This window comes from Anomaloglossus baeobatrachus, chromosome 2 (assembly GCF_048569485.1).
Source record: "Anomaloglossus baeobatrachus isolate aAnoBae1 chromosome 2, aAnoBae1.hap1, whole genome shotgun sequence".
Lineage (NCBI taxonomy): Eukaryota > Metazoa > Chordata > Amphibia > Anura > Aromobatidae > Anomaloglossus > Anomaloglossus baeobatrachus.
In genome coordinates this window covers 711891488-711908752 of record NC_134354.1, presented here as the reverse complement: position 1 = coordinate 711908752, position 17265 = coordinate 711891488, and the positions used below count along the sequence as shown (strand labels likewise).

The 17265-nt window shown below is 40.8% G+C and overlaps 1 protein-coding gene across 3 annotated transcripts in view; it reads right to left on the bottom strand.

The window, feature by feature from the left end:
* POSTN (periostin) overlaps positions 1 to 17265 on the bottom strand; it is a 111758-nt gene that overhangs the window by 56507 nt on the left and 37986 nt on the right. For all 3 annotated transcript variants that reach the window (XM_075337314.1, XM_075337316.1, XM_075337315.1), the window contains exons 3-9: positions 15771 to 15835; positions 12422 to 12579; positions 12163 to 12327; positions 4884 to 5030; positions 4360 to 4501; positions 3247 to 3459; positions 1706 to 1840 (exon numbers count right to left, since the gene is read on the bottom strand). In XM_075337314.1, the coding sequence (XP_075193429.1) occupies positions 1706 to 1840; positions 3247 to 3459; positions 4360 to 4501; positions 4884 to 5030; positions 12163 to 12327; positions 12422 to 12579; positions 15771 to 15835 (1025 nt within the window). The remainder of the gene's footprint in view (positions 1 to 1705; positions 1841 to 3246; positions 3460 to 4359; positions 4502 to 4883; positions 5031 to 12162; positions 12328 to 12421; positions 12580 to 15770; positions 15836 to 17265) is intronic.

Sequence of the window (17265 nt, the reverse complement as noted above, 5' to 3'; positions counted from 1 at the left end):
ATATAATACTGCCATTCACTGCTGAATAAAACCACCATTAAATGTCCATATAATACTGATGTATAATAGTAAAAGTTACAAAGTCCTTGATGGTTTACATGTCCCACTCTAACTTTGCTGCTTACTACCCTGGCCCATTACTGTGTATTCTCTGCTCTTTCCCCCTTTTGGCCCCGGCTGCTGACATGCTTCATTTCAGAGATTGTATTGTACTGACACTGGATGGAGGTGGCAACTGCAGGAGTATTTATTAGAGAATCTAGCCTACTCTGAACTAAGAAGGGAAAAAGGTGTATATGAAAATAATTATTTTCTTATTTTATATCTACTAAACCCACAATTAGCATTGTATAGTGCTGAGATCCAGAAATTAGAAAGGTTGTCCACTACTTTTACATTGATGGCCTTTCCTTAGGATAGGTCATCAGTGTGTTATTGGCCCGGTTTCAACACCAGGCACTACCGCCGATCAGCTGTTCCCAGTGCTGGCGGCAGCAGCTGATAGCCAGAAATGGTCAGTTCCGGAGCTGACCCAGTTACTGCTAGGTGGATGAGCAGTACCTGGCCACAGCAGCTATCAATAGATGGCACAGCTCCGGAACTGAGCATTTATGGCTATCACCTGCTGCCGCCAGCACCAAGAGCAGCTGATTGGCGGGGGGTTCCAGGGTGTTGGACCTCGGTCGATCAGACATTGATCACCTATCCTAAGGGGTACTTTGCACACTACGACATCGCAAGCCGATGCTGCGATGCCGTGCGCGATAGTCCCCGCCCCCGTCGCAGCTGCAATATCATGGTGATAGCTGCCTAGCGAACATTATCGCTACAGCAGCTTCACATGCACTCACCTGCCCTGCGACGTCGCTCTGGCCGGCGAACCGCCTCCTTATTAAGGGGGCGGGTCGTGCGGCGTCATAGCGACGTCACAGGGCAGGCGGCCAATAGAAGTGGAGGGGAGGAGATGAGCAGGACATAAACATCCCGCCCACCTCTTTCCTTCCGCATAGCCGGCGTGAGCCGCAGGGCGCAAGTAGGAGATGTTCCTCGCTCCTGCGGCTTCACACAAAGTGATGTGTGCTGCCGCAGGAACGAGGAACAACATCGTAACATTGGTATTTCCCAATTCATGTAAATGACCGACGCTACACAATGATACGATTACGACGCTTTTGCGCTTGTTAATCGTATCATAAAGGATTTACACACTACGATATCGCCTGCGACGCCGGATGTGCGTCACTTTCAATTTGACCCCACCGACATCGCACCTGCGATGTCGTAGTGTGCAAAGTGCCCCTTAGAATAGACCATCAATGTAAAAGTAGTGGACAACCCCTTTAACTCGCAGTGGCATACAATTTTTGTAGCTTTTATTATTAATACAAATTGGTTGTGTTTGCATGGCCCTCAACATACAGCAGCTCTAAATGATAGAAACTGCCAGAAGCAAGGATTGAGATTAGAGAAAACTCTTGTCCTGGCGACTGAACCCTTCGGGATGAAATAAGTAAAATCAATTAGGGCATCACATGAAGGGAAATATGTCTTTGCCCTCAAATAGTCACTTCTAACCCTGTTCTTTAGTGCTTCAAATTCGTAACATTGGACTTATCCATCTATTTTATAACTATTCAGAGACAATTAGTTTACTTGACTTTCTATAGTACATTGTTACTTTTGAGCGTAAATATGTTATACTTACCGGAGAAAGCGTCATTTAAAGGAGCCAGGAGAGTATATTCTGCCTCAGGTCTCAGAGAGGCCGCAAGTCCCATTTGTGCCATGAGATCAGTGAACGTGGTCTGTTGGCTTCCTGCAAGCTCCATGACTTGCTTTGCTGAAAATATTAATGAAAATTGATTTAGTACTTTAAGTTTTATGTATTTTAACTATATGACATTTCTTTAAATAAAGTGGATATTACAGGTATATGACACTATATTATACCTTCAATTGCCTCAAATTTCATACGGAAGGTTTTTTTTTTTGTTTGTTTTTTTAAATTTTTATAAATTTTATGATAAAACTAAAATTGTGGCATATTCTAACCTACAGTAATATACAGTAATACTAATATACAGTAGCCTCATATTTCCCTGGCAGCAATGCATCTTATTTTGTATTGTAGATACCACACGGAGTCCAGCGGCATTGTTATATGAAACCGTCAGGGGTGGATGTATCATTGGTGCAACCTTGGCGGCGAACACAGGGACCCAAGAAGTAAAAGAGCCCATTTCTGTGTCTAAAGCAGGTGGAATTGTGTTTTATGATGATCTATTGAACTGCAAAGAGGCCATATATTGTTCTTGCACAGGGGCCTCTTCTGTCTGTATCCACCAGTGCGTCAGTACTTTATGTATGTCATGGTCGTCTCCCTGCTGTTTTGAGACTAATGACAGCCTTAGGACTGGAGCCTCCCATCTCCATCTAGACTCCTCATTTAAACAAGGTTTCTTTTCCTTTGGCATCTTATGAGCTAATGTCAGTTTTGTTGCCAGCAGCTCTGAGCAGTGCAGGTCATCTGTTGTTCCTTTGGGCCCATACCCATTTAGGTCAAATACTGGTGCCTTCCCAGCAGACCCTGCTGCTGTTAGAATCATTTCTACTTTGGCCACCCTGGTGGAAGGAACTGCTGAGGTATTCTCCTGTGCCCATCCACCTGCTACTATTGAGTTTGTCTGCTACGGTGAAGTTTGGTGTTTTGTATCCTTCTGTTTATTTCTCCTGTCTGTCTTTCCTTTCCCTCCATGTTTATTAGTTAAGTAGTGAGTCTAGTGTACTCGCCAGCCTACTCACTAGGCAGGGTGAGTTTAGGGCCAGCTGAGGGACCCAGGTATCCTGCTCACCGACAGGTTGAAAGAACCTGTTTAGAGACACTAGGGAACTCAGGAGTCAGCTTGAGGTGAGTGCAGGAGGTGCCCCCTCACCCCTCTCCCTGGTGTTTCCCCTTTTTCATGGCATTTTTTTGGTAGTGTGTCAGACGCCCGTTAGTCTGATCATGTGTATCACGCGTTATATACAGACATATTCTACTCTGTGCTTGACAGTGTACTGACATACAGGGTCCTAACAGTTTGCTTTCTGCTAAACATAAGGCCTTAAATATTACCATTTCTACAAATGACCATAAACTGTCTACAGTACTATTAGCAACATGGGTAAATGGTAAATCAACCCAATTCTGTTTCAGCATTTTCTGTTGCAGTAGGTTTTATTTTACATTGAAAGCTTGATACTTACCAGAATCAGGGATAAGAACCTCATCGATCAAGTGAATAACACCATTGGTTGTGACAATATCCTTCCTGTTCACAAGCTTCTTGCCGTTCACAGTCAAGCTGTCGCCATCACATCCAATCTGAAGAGGACTTCCTTCCAGGGTATCGTAAACTGCTCCACCCATTATTGCCTCAGAACACTGGACAGTGTCCAAAATGTGGAAATTAACCAAAGCTGAAAATATGTATAAAGAATAGTAAATAAATATTTTTTTATGCTAAATTTATAGTTAATGTCCTTCATTTCCGTTCATACTGTATATTACATTGAATTATCAACCTCCTGAGACTCCTTATGAGAATTTAAATTCCAAGAAATTCACAATTCAGATTGGCCATTACAATGATTAACTATGGTTGCTATAACAAATATGGTGTCATAAAGGATAATCTATTTAATATATTGAGTGCATGTTGTATGTTGGCCGTTGGGTAACAGCGCATTGGGTCACATGTAAAGATGAGCGAACATCAGGCTTGAGGTTCAGAGTTCGGTATCGGAAAATGACGTGAAAATCCCCATGGTGAGTTGAGTGATTACCTGCATTGTCCGAGCTGCTGGAAGGGTTTGTTCATCTCAAATTAGGCATAACATCAGCGTATTAAGATGTTTTGTTCATAGAGAATAAAAAAAAACAAAAAAAAAACACTGCCCACCTTGGTCCGGAAATGTTTTGCTATGGGCTTAAAGCAAAACACTTCCGGAGCAAGTTGGGCAGTGTTTATTTTTTTTATTAACTCTCCGTGAACAAAACATCTCAGTATGCTAATTTAAAGCCTAATTTGCAACGATTAAACACTTCCAGCAGTGCGAACAATGCAGGTAATCACTCAGACACCTGCACAGCACTCAACTCACCACAGGGATTTTCACGTCATTTTCTGTGCCCAAACCCCAAGCCCCGAGCCTGAGGTTTGCTCATCTTTAGTCACACTTCTTCTCTTCTTCATTATTGGCTCAATGATTGTAGAACTTTTTGACTATGATTGCAATGCCTCTATGTTCATTTTCCTTGGCATCCGCTCATGTTCCCCAAAGCTGGCACCTATCCTAGCTATTAAGTCTTATACGTACCCTCAGCTGCCTTTTTGTCAGACATAATTCTCTCAAGAACATCTTTTGGTAGTTTCTTAAACGCATCATCAGTTGGAGCAAACAGGGTGAAATGACCAGATTTTCCAAGCTTTTCCAATACATTTGCAGCCACAGCAGCTGTCTGTGAAAGGGAATAAATGGTATTTTAATATTCATTGTCCAATAATTGGCATCCTTCTCTTGATGGAAAATCACCCATTAAAATCAACGTCAATAGAAGTTGTGTAAGTGTCAACTATTTTCTTACAAATTCTTCAAATTCATGAGTTCTTTCTAAGAAAACCTCTATATATTTACTTTATGTTTCTTTCTTTGGGATGGTGAATTTTCAACACTTTAATGTCTGTTGAAGAGCTGTTGAATTTGAGATGAACCATATCCAACCTTACTAAACACACATGTAAAAGTCTACAATCTTGACATTAAAAAATATCCTAAGTGAATGATGTAGCCCTCAGGATACTCGAGCATGAAGCTTACTATATTTACTTTAGGAAACCTACTCTAAGAGATGACAAATCATCTTCAGAATCAACAAAGTCCTCGATGGTGTTTCCCACAGCTGTCACAACACGATCAATCACATGGACAACACCGTTGGTGGCAATCTGGTTTCCATGGATGACTCTGGCACAGTTTACTGTAACGATCTGCAATAAAAGAAAGAAGACAGAGAGGTTACAGACAAAGTACAACAATCTTCAGAGTCATGAATATAGATCAATGACATTAAAGGGAATTTTTCATATATTACATTTTAGATTCATTATTTGTTTGTGACTTTTTTTAATATAATACAATGTTTTGCTTTTTTTTAGTAATATGTTTGGAGGAAGCCATATTGTAGAACCAGTTTCCTGAATTGTTTGTATAGTCCAGTGTTTCCCAAAGTCCAGTCCTCGGAGCCCCCAATGGATCACATTTTTAGCATTTCCTTAGCTTTGCACAGGTGATGGAATCATTATCAAGACATCAGAAATTGCCATATTTTCTCTCACCTGTGAAATACTTAGGAAATGCTTAAAGCCTGATCTAGCATCTCACTGGCCTTCACACTAGTCAGGGTGAGTTCAGGGCCATCGAGGGCCTAGGCACATGATGGCGCATGGGGGAAGGTCCAGTCCAGGGATGTTAGGGAGTACAGGGATCAGTCTATCACTCTCAGCTGACTGTTAGGAGGTGATCCCTCTACCCTCTTCCAATGCCAGGGTTTTCCGTTGTATTGCTTCTCTCATTTTCCCTTTGTCTTGTGTCGCTCACCGGGAGTCCTCTTGCCCTCGGCACAACACCTGCAGTTACATTGTGACACAGTCCCAAAATCGGACATACCAGATCCTTACCTTCCCCTATATCATATCATAGAATCATAGAATGGTAAAATTGAAAGGGAGTTCAAGGGCCATCGGATCCAACCCCCTGCAAGTGCAGGTTTTCCTAAATCATCCCAGCTATATGTTTATCCAGCTTCCGCTGGAAGATTTCCATTCATGGAGAGCTCACTACCTCCCGTGGTCGTTTGTTCCACTCCCTGACTGCCCTCACTGTCAGACAGTTTTTCCTAATGTCTAATCTGATTCTCCTCCCTTTTAGCTTTATCCCATTGCTTCTTGTACTTCCTTGTGCTAATGAGAATAGGCTGGTTCCCTCTGCACTGTGACTATCTTTCAGATATTTGTAGACCACTATTAAGTCTCCTCTCAGCCTTCTCTTTTTCAAACTAAAGATCCCTTGCTCTTTTAACCGTTCTTCATATGACATGGTTTGCAGACCTTCTACCATTTATTGGGGGAGAGTCAGGGGTCCCCATATACATTAGATAGTCAGCCATACCCATCGATATTGAGGGTCTGGCTGATGTTAGAGTAATATCTATGGGGGACTTAATAATCTTATGTCAGTCTAAACAGTAAAGCTAACACATGAGCGACAGAACCAAGGAAGCATTCATTTATTGTGAGTACTCTAGTAGCCATTGTAAAATAAATATTTCATGACTTTTATCTCAATGGATAGAGAAAAAAAATCTATTTTAATGTAATTCATTCTATAATAAGTTAAAGTTACATGCATAAAATTAACAAAGGAAAAAAAATATGTTTATAATTACAAAGTCTTCTGATGATATATTTCCTTAAATAGAAATGTATTCTTAGAAAATTGACTATTTTTAACATACATTTTATTTTTTATTTTATTATAATTATTTTTGGTAATGTTTATTTTTAGTGATGACCGAATACTTCGATTATTCAACTTTGCGAATATTTTCCGAATACCTCACTGCTATTCGACTATTCAATGCGCAATGTAAGTCTATGGGTTACAAACAGAGAAAATACACAGGACTAAGAGTTGCATGTCGACATTGATTAATTTATACCAACACTACTTAGTTTATAATTGACAACAACTCTGACTACATATTTAACTGGACAAGTCGCAAAAGGTTAATGTAGAACAAAAAAAGAAGAAAACGACCAACCGTCCAATTGATGTGAAAACATATAGTAATTATTTATTGATCAGTGCAAAGGTGGACATACAGATAAATGAGTTAAAAGAAGCACAACCAGGAAAACCAGCAATATGGCAATTACACATATAAATCCCCAGACTGATACAGGCACCATAAATACAATGGCAATCAGCAAAAACTGGACATATATGAGTCCAAAAGAGTTGGAAGACACATGGTTAAATTTAATTAAGGAATTATTTCCATAAAAATTATTGCCTATATAATAATTGACCATACCATGTGACTATCTTAATACACCATATGAAATATAACCTCCATGTAACCTAATATCCAATTCTCACAGAGGACATATATACTGGTGCCTGCACAATCATATAGGGGCCACGTGGAGAGGTGAGCACGGTCCATCACATAACTGCATGGTCGGATACATCAAAAGACGTGAATGGTCTCAAATACAAGCCAATACCATCTAGCACCGCGCTCACACTTACCACGTGTTTGTCAAGGATTGTGACCAGCCGGAATTTCCGCCTACCCGACGGCCGTTTCGGCAACCGCCTTCGTCGGGGGGGTGGAGTTATGCTATGCAACGAGCTCTAATAAAGGAGGTGCGTGCCAATCACAATACGGTATCACCGCAAGTGACGCATGCGTCGCCACAGCAACACGCGACGCTCGCCGGACGCCGCGTCAAGGGCGGGTGACGTCAGATCACAACACATGATCCGGCAGCACACGCCCATAGAGACGCCGCTATCCGGAGGGCGCCGCATGCAAGGGGGCACGCATGCGTACCGGTGATCCGCATGGTGATAGTGGTAAAGTGGGTGAATTCAGCATAAAATAGTTATATATGGAGATGCACTCCAAGAAATATATATAAGTAACAGTGCATCTCCATAATTGGGGTCAGAAGCATCCATGACCATAGTACAGTACATTCACATGCCCAATAGATTATCAAAATAAAAAAATAGAAGATAATATCATAAATTGATAATAATAGTCACTAGATACAGCATGCGGTGGTCAAATACATAACAGTCATAATAGAAGAAGAAGGAAGAAGAAACTTGCACATATAAATATCCGTGGTAAAACTGAATTCATAACCACCAATCTATGACAAAATATACTTTGTAATATACTCATATTCCTCAATCTAAACTTCATAATATTGTGGTATGATTATAGCTACCACGGATAAATGGGCATATAGAGTTAGCCCTACAGAAGGACAACACAAATCAACATATAAACCGGCCACAATCCAGGTATCAAACTCGATATGTGGCAAGAGTATATCCTAATAACATAACAATGAATTTGTGGGAGGGGGGGGGAAAGGGGGAGGGGGGGGGGGAGGAAAGGGGAAAAAGGGGGGGGGGGGGGGAAAGGGGGGGAGAAGATGAAAGATATTAAAAAGCTTGATCCACAATGGAAAAATCCAAAAAATGGCAAGTTCTTGATCTTCACGGGAATAATTAATCTTGACCCCAGGAAATGCTGATCTTCAGACCCTGATGTTCCGAACGCACCCATAATGGAAAAAGATTTTTTGAAATCAACGAGCCTGTGCATAGCAATAAAAAAAAGGTGCAGTTAAAATCAATCAGAAAACATAAAAACAATAAAACCGATAATATGGAGATCCTATGATATGGAGGAAGATCATTATAAAAATGGAACAAAACTAATATTTTCATTCAGGCCTGATGGATACAAGGTGGAAAGTGTCCAAATCCATCGTGTTTCCATTTGTCCCAATCGTTTACTAACCGATCCACCTCTGACAGAAGCATTGATGGCGTCAATACCCTTAACTCTAAGTAAGGATGCATCACAATTGTGATGTTCACGAAAATGTTTGGGCAATGTCTTCAGAGAGGATGCGTCTACCTGTCCAGATGCCGCCATAATGCCCAATACATGTTCACGGACTCGAACTTTGAGTTGGCGCGTGGTAAGGCCAATATAGATTTTGAAACATGGACACATAGCATAGTATATAACAGCTTTCGTACTACAAGTTATAGATTTTTTTATACGATAGGTCTTAAGTCCTGATGAGTCCGTGAATGTATCACTTTTGTCGATATTAGGGCAGGCAACACATCCGCCACAAGGCGCGCATCCCCGTCTGGAGATCATTGCACTAGAGCTAATAAGAGTACGTTGAGTATCACCTTGATGGTGGCTATGTATTAGGGTATCATAAAGGTTTTTTGCTCGCCGAAAGGTGATTTTAGGTCGGTTAGGGAGAATTTTATTCAAAACCGGATCGGCTTGTAAAATAGGCCAGGCTCCTTCTAGACATTTACGCATAGAAGCTGATTGAGCATGAAAGCTTGTAATAAAGCGTATAGTGTCTGAACTACATTTTTCATTTTTTGTATATAATATGGATTCACGGGTAGAGTATTAAGCCCGGTGATAGGCACGTTTTATGGCTCTATTACTGTAGCCCCTATCTTTAAAACGTTGTCGCATGTCTATGGCCTGTTTTTCAAAATCCGATTCGGTGGAACATATTCTCCGAAGCCGTAAGAATTGGCCAATGGGGATGGCTTGGATCATATGTTTAGGATGGGCCGAAGAAGCGTGTAAAAGCGCATTTGTAGAAGTGGATTTCCTATGAAGGTCAGTGTGATGCATCCTTACTTAGAGTTAAGGGTATTGACGCCATCAATGCTTCTGTCAGAGGTGGATCGGTTAGTAAACGATTGGGACAAATGGAAACACGATGGATTTGGACACTTTCCACCTTGTATCCATCAGGCCTGAATGAAAATATTAGTTTTGTTCCATTTTTATAATGATCTTCCTCCATATCATAGGATCTCCATATTATCGGTTTTATTGTTTTTATGTTTTCTGATTGATTTTAACTGCACCTTTTTTTTATTGCTATGCACAGGCTCGTTGATTTCAAAAAATCTTTTTCCATTATGGGTGCGTTCGGAACATCAGGGTCTGAAGATCAGCATTTCCTGGGGTCAAGATTAATTATTCCCGTGAAGATCAAGAACTTGCCATTTTTTGGATTTTTCCATTGTGGATCAAGCTTTTTAATATCTTTCATCTTCTCCCCCCCTTTCCCCCCCCCCCCTTTTTCCCCTTTCCTTCCCCCCCCCCCCTCCCCCTCCCCCTTTTCCCCCCCCCCCCTCCCACAAATTCATTGTTATGTTATTAGGATATACTCTTGCCACATATCGAGTTTGATACCTGGATTGTGGCCGGTTTATATGTTGATTTGTGTTGTCCTTCTGTAGGGCTAACTCTATATGCCCATTTATCCGTGGTAGCTATAATCATACCACAATATGATGAAGTTTAGATTGAGGAATATGAGTATATTACAAAGTATATTTTGTCATAGATTGGTGGTTATGAATTCAGTTTTACCACGGATATTTATATGTGCAAGTTTCTTCTTCCTTCTTCTTCTATTATGACTGTTATGTATTTGACCACCGCATGCTGTATCTAGTGACTATTATTATCAATTTATGATATTATCTTCTATTTTTTTATTTTGATAATCTATTGGGCATGTGAATGTACTGTACTATGGTCATGGATGCTTCTGACCCCAATTATGGAGATGCACTGTTACTTATATATATTTCTTGGAGTGCATCTCCATATATAACTATTTTATGCTGAATTCACCCACTTTACCACTATCACCATGCGGATCACCGGTACGCATGCGTGCCCCCTTGCATGCGGCGCCCTCCGGATAGCGGCGTCTCTATGGGCGTGTGCTGCCGGATCATGTGTTGTGATCTGACGTCACCCGCCCTTGACGCGGCGTCCGGCGAGCGTCGCGTGTTGCTGTGGCGACGCATGCGTCACTTGCGGTGATACCGTATTGTGATTGGCACGCACCTCCTTTATTAGAGCTCGTTGCATAGCATAACTCCACCCCCCCTGACGAAGGCGGTTGCCGAAACGGCCGTCGGGTAGGCGGAAATTCCGGCTGGTCACAATCCTTGACAAACACGTGGTAAGTGTGAGCGCGGTGCTAGATGGTATTGGCTTGTATTTGAGACCATTCACGTCTTTTGATGTATCCGACCATGCAGTTATGTGATGGACCGTGCTCACCTCTCCACGTGGCCCCTATATGATTGTGCAGGCACCAGTATATATGTCCTCTGTGAGAATTGGATATTAGGTTACATGGAGGTTATATTTCATATGGTGTATTAAGATAGTCACATGGTAAGATCAATTATTATATAGGCAATAATTTTTATGGAAATAATTCCTTAATTAAATTTAACCATGTGTCTTCCAACTCTTTTGGACTCATATATGTCCAGTTTTTGCTGATTGCCATTGTATTTATGGTGCCTGTATCAGTCTGGGGATTTATATGTGTAATTGCCATATTGCTGGTTTTCCTGGTTGTGCTTCTTTTAACTCATTTATCTGTATGTCCACCTTTGCACTGATCAATAAATAATTACTATATGTTTTCACATCAATTGGACGGTTGGTCGTTTTCTTCTTTTTTTGTTCTAATGTAAGTCTATGGGAAGCCCGAATAGTTCCGAATAGTTGTTATTTGGGTTTCCCATAGACTTACATTGCGCATCGAATATTCGCGAATAGTCGAATAGCGGCGAGGTATTCGGAAAATATTCGCGAAGCCGAATAATCGAAGTATTCGATCATCCCTATTTATTTTCTTTCACTTACAAATCTGTTGAAAATAAATAGAAAAAATGTGACATTTTCACACTGGCCACAGGGGCTATTTTAGACTTATACATTCTATTCTTTAAAAAGAAACTTATTAAAGGTCTCATTCTCAAACAGAAAAAAACCCCAAAACAAATAACTCTATATATTGTAGAGACACATCCACCAATCACAGTAGGTGATGTCAAAGGTCACGCTGCATTTCTAATGGTCATGATGACCTTTGCACACACTCATTAGATACTTCAATGAAAAGGCCAGTGTCTGCGTTACTCTATTGCTGCTAATGTACATGTGCATTTTCTGAAAGAATAGGAAGTATGAGTCTAGAAAAGCTCCAGTGATGAGTGTGAAAATAATAAGATTTATATATGTTTTTAAATACAGATTGTTATATGGAAAATAAAAATATTTAAAAATTTTATATAAAAAATAAAATAAAATAAAATTGGCAAAAATTTGTAAACATTACATTTAACTTTTAAACCATTATTTAAATGCTAGGCCATTTTTAATGACATTTATATAATATATTATAATCAAATTACCAATGCACTGAAATTCTGTAAGAACTATAAAGTTACACGTACCCCGTTAGTATAGTGATGTATCAGAAGAGGTTGGTTGTTGAACATGGAGGTAAGGGTCATTCCATTCTTAAGATCCTTGGTCAGCATTCTCTTATCAAGCATGTGATAATGCAGGGCATTAAGCAATTCAATGTTCACATTGCTCAGCAGTGATGAGCGAATCTCCTAAAATATAAAAACAAAAATAGTTTTCAAACATTTTTGCTGTCATTGGAATTTTTCTTAATATTTTTTTATCAGAACCAATGAATGTGCTTACAGGATCCAGCAAGTCCCAGGCATCATTACTGGGTGCAAAAAAGGTAAAAGAACCGACTCCTTCAATCTCCTTCCTCAGGTCTGACCGATCAGAGTAGTCTTGAGTCGATGTGGCTCCCACAATCCCAAGAGTGCCATAGACGTTGTCAATAGGAGCAACTGGTTTTGAAGAGAAAACATGTATTAGATATATATCGATAAGGCCTCATTCACACGGTTGTGATTTTTCTCATACGTAAAAACACAAATGGTTGTTTAGTGTTCTGGATCCAAGTTTCATCAGTCTTTGCTCCGTGTGTCAGTTTGTTACCATTTGTTTCATCAGTGATGTCATCAGTGATCAGAGAGACAGACAGGGAAAGAGACAGACAGAGAGACAGGGAAAGAGATAGAGAGACAGACAGGGAAAGAGAGAGACAGGGAAAGAGATAGAGAGACAGACTGGAAAAAGATAGAGAAAGAGAGGGAAAGACACAGAGAGACTGACAGGGAAAGAGACAAAGAGACAGTCAGGGAATGAGGCAGACAGAGAGACAGGGAAGGAGATAGAGAGACAGACCGGGAAAGAGAGAGAGAGTCAGACATGGAAAGAGACAGAGATAGAGACAGAGACAGACAGAGACTGGGAGAGAAACAGAGAGACAGTTAATATCTCAGGCAATGCCGGGTGCTACAGCTAGTATGAAATAAATAAATAAATTACAAAGATTCATTGCAGTGTTAATCAATGAGAGTGCACACGGTTTATACACTGATGTCATCCGGGTGCAGTTTGTGATTTTCATGGACCCATAGACTTGTATGGCTAATTTTGATCCTCTAAGGGTTATTCCCATCTCCAAGATCCTAGCCCAGCATGTAGTAGGTGTAATAATAATAATAATATTAGCAAATACCTCCAATTAGAAATGTAGCATAGTTCTACTGATATATCCATGTCTCTTACCTCATGTGCAGGGCATTGCAGCTTAGGTTACGAGTGGCCATAACCATGGATACCTATGCTACTGTAACGCCCTGCCCATGAGGTAAGAGACATAGCTAATCAGGAGAACTATATTACATTTCCAATTGGAGGTATTTACTATTATTATTATTATTATTACACCTACTACATAGTGGGATAAGATCTTGGAGATGGGACTATCCCTATAACTCTGATCAAAAACGGACATGTTTCTGATTTTTTGTGGACCACTTTGGTTTGATAATAAGGCGTCTTTGCAGACTAATTCCCTGTAGACACTTAGGACTGCATAGGAGTTGAAGGCAAATAAACCTAAAATGTTTTAATGAAAAATGTTTATTTTTATATTTGTGCAATAGAATCATAATCAAAGGTGGATTGCCAGAAATAAAAAAAAGTGGAAACCTTGTTCTCGATCTTATCACTCATCAAATTAAAAACCTTGTTATTACAGCAACTGCACTATGTAGATTAATAAAATGTCCTTTTTATTCTGTTCAAATTCTCAATAAAAACAAATTATGCAACAGACTGTTAGGCCTCTGTTCCACATGGACGACTGCATTCCGATAAAACATTGGACCAGTGCAAAACTATGGGTCTGTATCCATCTGTGATTGATTTTTCATGCCATATCGGCATGCGTAATGAATTGCAGCATGCGAGTCTCGGCTCATGCACTCCCATACAAGTCTATGGGAACGTGTGAAACATCGCAGTGCACTCACATGTAATCCGAGTGCAGTACGATATATATGCAGAAACAGGTAGCGGAGGAGAAGGGGAGAAAGTGCTCCCTCCCTCTCCTCCGCAGCTGTGATATGATCGCAAGATCAGATCACAGTCGCATGACTCTCAGCTCCCGCTCGCAGCACAGGGACATTAGCATATCACTTCTAATACTCTCGCATCGCAAGCTATGCGCAAGTGGAACCGAGGCCTTGCAATCATGACACAATCAATGATAAGGTTAGAATATTTTCTGCCAACATGAGGGGCATTTGCTAAGTAAAAGACAAATTGTTTTACTTTTAGAGATGATTTATAGCAACTTGTACCATGGAAAAAAAAATTGGAATGGTCGGCACTAATCATAAGTAAGCTCTTACTTGCTGGATGTTACAATAAAGGATGTGGTAGTTGTCACGCTGTACTCTAAGATGTACAATAGCAGTACAGCGCAGTAATGTGGGACTGAGAGGATTCCTGAAACTATCTGAGAAGGTAGTTAGCTGGTAAACCACTAGGGGGCGTAAAAGTGGAGGAAACGTATGAGCAGGGAATTCCCTAGCAGAGGTAATACTAGTCAAGCCCACCAGATGGCAGTAGAATCGTCAGAAAGCCGTGTCACAACATGCGGTCTTGTAAGTACACAAGGGCAAAGTCTAAACGTAGTCAGAGGGAAGCAAATAGTCAGTAGCCAGGAAATCAGAGCCTAGAAGCGAGGGGGAGTGGGAAGACAAGACAGAATCAAGGTAAACAGATAAGGAACGAACAGGGAGACAGCGGGATAGACACTGATGGAAACAGTCAACAGAGGAGGTTAACAGGTCAGGTGAACACGGAGGTCAGGAGGGGGCAGGGCAGACAACAGGTCCCTCAAGAGCAGAACACAGCACAGCCAGAAGTATCACTGGCGAAGTCCAAGAGAAACAGTGCCCTAATAAAGCAGCCTGACCTCCAGAACGAGGCAGAAAGGATTAACCCCTAACATGACTTGCATCAGAAGTGAAACTAAAAAAAGGCTCAGCTCCAGCTGAGCCAGGAGTCAATCATGACAGTAGTTCTGTAGGCATTTATTTGTGCTGGACAAACTATGGAATGTTAACAATAGGACCTTCATAATCTAGATTAAGACGTCATTGCTGTGAATTATTCAGATAATACAAGCTTAGAAATAATTCTAGCAATAAATAAAACATGAAATTAAAGAGGTTGGCTATTACTTTAACGTTGATGGCCTTAGGTCATCAATATCTGATCATCCGAGGTCCGACACCGGACACTCCCACCGATGAGCTGCTCCTGATGCCAGTGACGGCAGCAGGCAACCCGGAAGTGCTCAGTTACGGAGCTACTCTGTCCCATGATAGCAGCTGCTACCAGGTACTGCACATCCACCTGCTATTAATTTGAATAAGAATTTGCTATCAGAAGATGGAGCAGCTCTGAAACTGGGCATTTCCAGCTACCGGCTGCGGCCACCGGGACTGAGAGTAGCTGATTGATGGGGGTACAGAGTGTTGGACCTCGGCCGATCAGACATTGTCTAACCTATCCTAAGGATAGGCAATCAGTGTTAAAGTAGTGGCCAACCACTTTAACAGTCAGATGATACATTAGGAACCTAAAAATCCTAAATGTAATAACTGTCATACTGTACCTGCAGGACATCCTTGTTGACCATTCATTTTCATGTAGCCAGGGCAGCATTCATAAAGGACAGTGCTGTTCAGAAAAAAAAAAAGTATAAATGAAGGTCCAACAGGCATAAATTTGGAGCATCAATATACTTAGATTCTGGTTTCATATATAGTTTATCATCCTATTTCAAGTAGAAGAGTGACTGAAAAACTTGTACTATGTCCCATAAAAAATAGTTTAATGAGCATTTGATTATTTGCCAGTGTTAATATGGCAGCAAGTAGCTGCTGAACTTTTTCATTAGTTGAACACACTTTTTTGTATGGCCTAAAAAGTAATCATCAGTAGCGTATCTCCCGTACAAAGGGGAGAGTACCACTGACAATAGGCAAAAAGTTTGCAGTCATATTCATGACTTTTCATCTTTGTATAGTTTACATTAGCTTATGTGATGCTATGGGCCAACGGCATCTTTCGAAGGTAGATTACGTCAGATAATTGAAGCTTGAAGTCCATGTGGAATAACCAGGTTAAAGGCATGACTTCATTGCTTATAAACTAATGATATAATAGGGAAAAAAAGAGTAGGAAAAGAACAGAAAAAAAAGAAATGGAGGAGAAAAGAGATGAGTAAGAAAACAGGTGGCACAGGGTAGAGAACTTGATTATTTTTGTTCCATTATGTCACATAACCAAGGTGATTTAGCTTAATATATTCAATTGAGAAAGTGAAGCACTCATTATCCAGCCATACAGCCAAAAGCACCCATTTATGCATATGGCTGCAGCTGTTAAGGGACTATTCTCATGTTGTCTCTTGAGCATCACACAGCTTTTCAGTCTCTTTCACTTCCTGGTTTCTAGCAGGGTAGGAGGAGGGCCTTGAGTGTCAGCACTCGTTAGAACTAAAATAGTAAAGCTCAGCACAAGTTCTGTTATAAGACATTTAGCTAACAGGGGTTTGTTCTGGACTCTACACAGCTTTCACTGCATTCACACACTGAAATAACAGGGCATTTGAACAAGAACACAAGTTTGGACAGTGAGATCTGAGAGACATGATTTCTTGACCTCCTGTGAAAGATGTTGGCTAATGACATATAACTGCATCTCTTCAGAAGCTGAGAGAGCGGAGATATGGGGAGCAACTAACTGCTGTATAGAAATCAACAAACTAGAGAGAACTGACTAGTATGCTAAGCCTTAACTCATCTCCTGGAAGGTAGCCACCCACTTAACACTCTCAGCCAGTGTCTGGAAGCCACTGTAAAGGTGGGCTTGGCTATGCCAGGAACCGAATCCTTGTCTCGGGGATCCTGGCTTGGTGTGTATGCTATTACTTAGTGATATGCCACTGCAGACAGTATGCTGCCTCTTGGCATAGCAGGCCAGGACACAACAAGATTGAGATGAATGTTGGAGACCAGAGATCGAAAATGAACTTTTCTTTACTGAACAAACTGATGAGAAGTAATCCTGATTTACTTAAAAACCTGATATCTGTGCATGTTCTC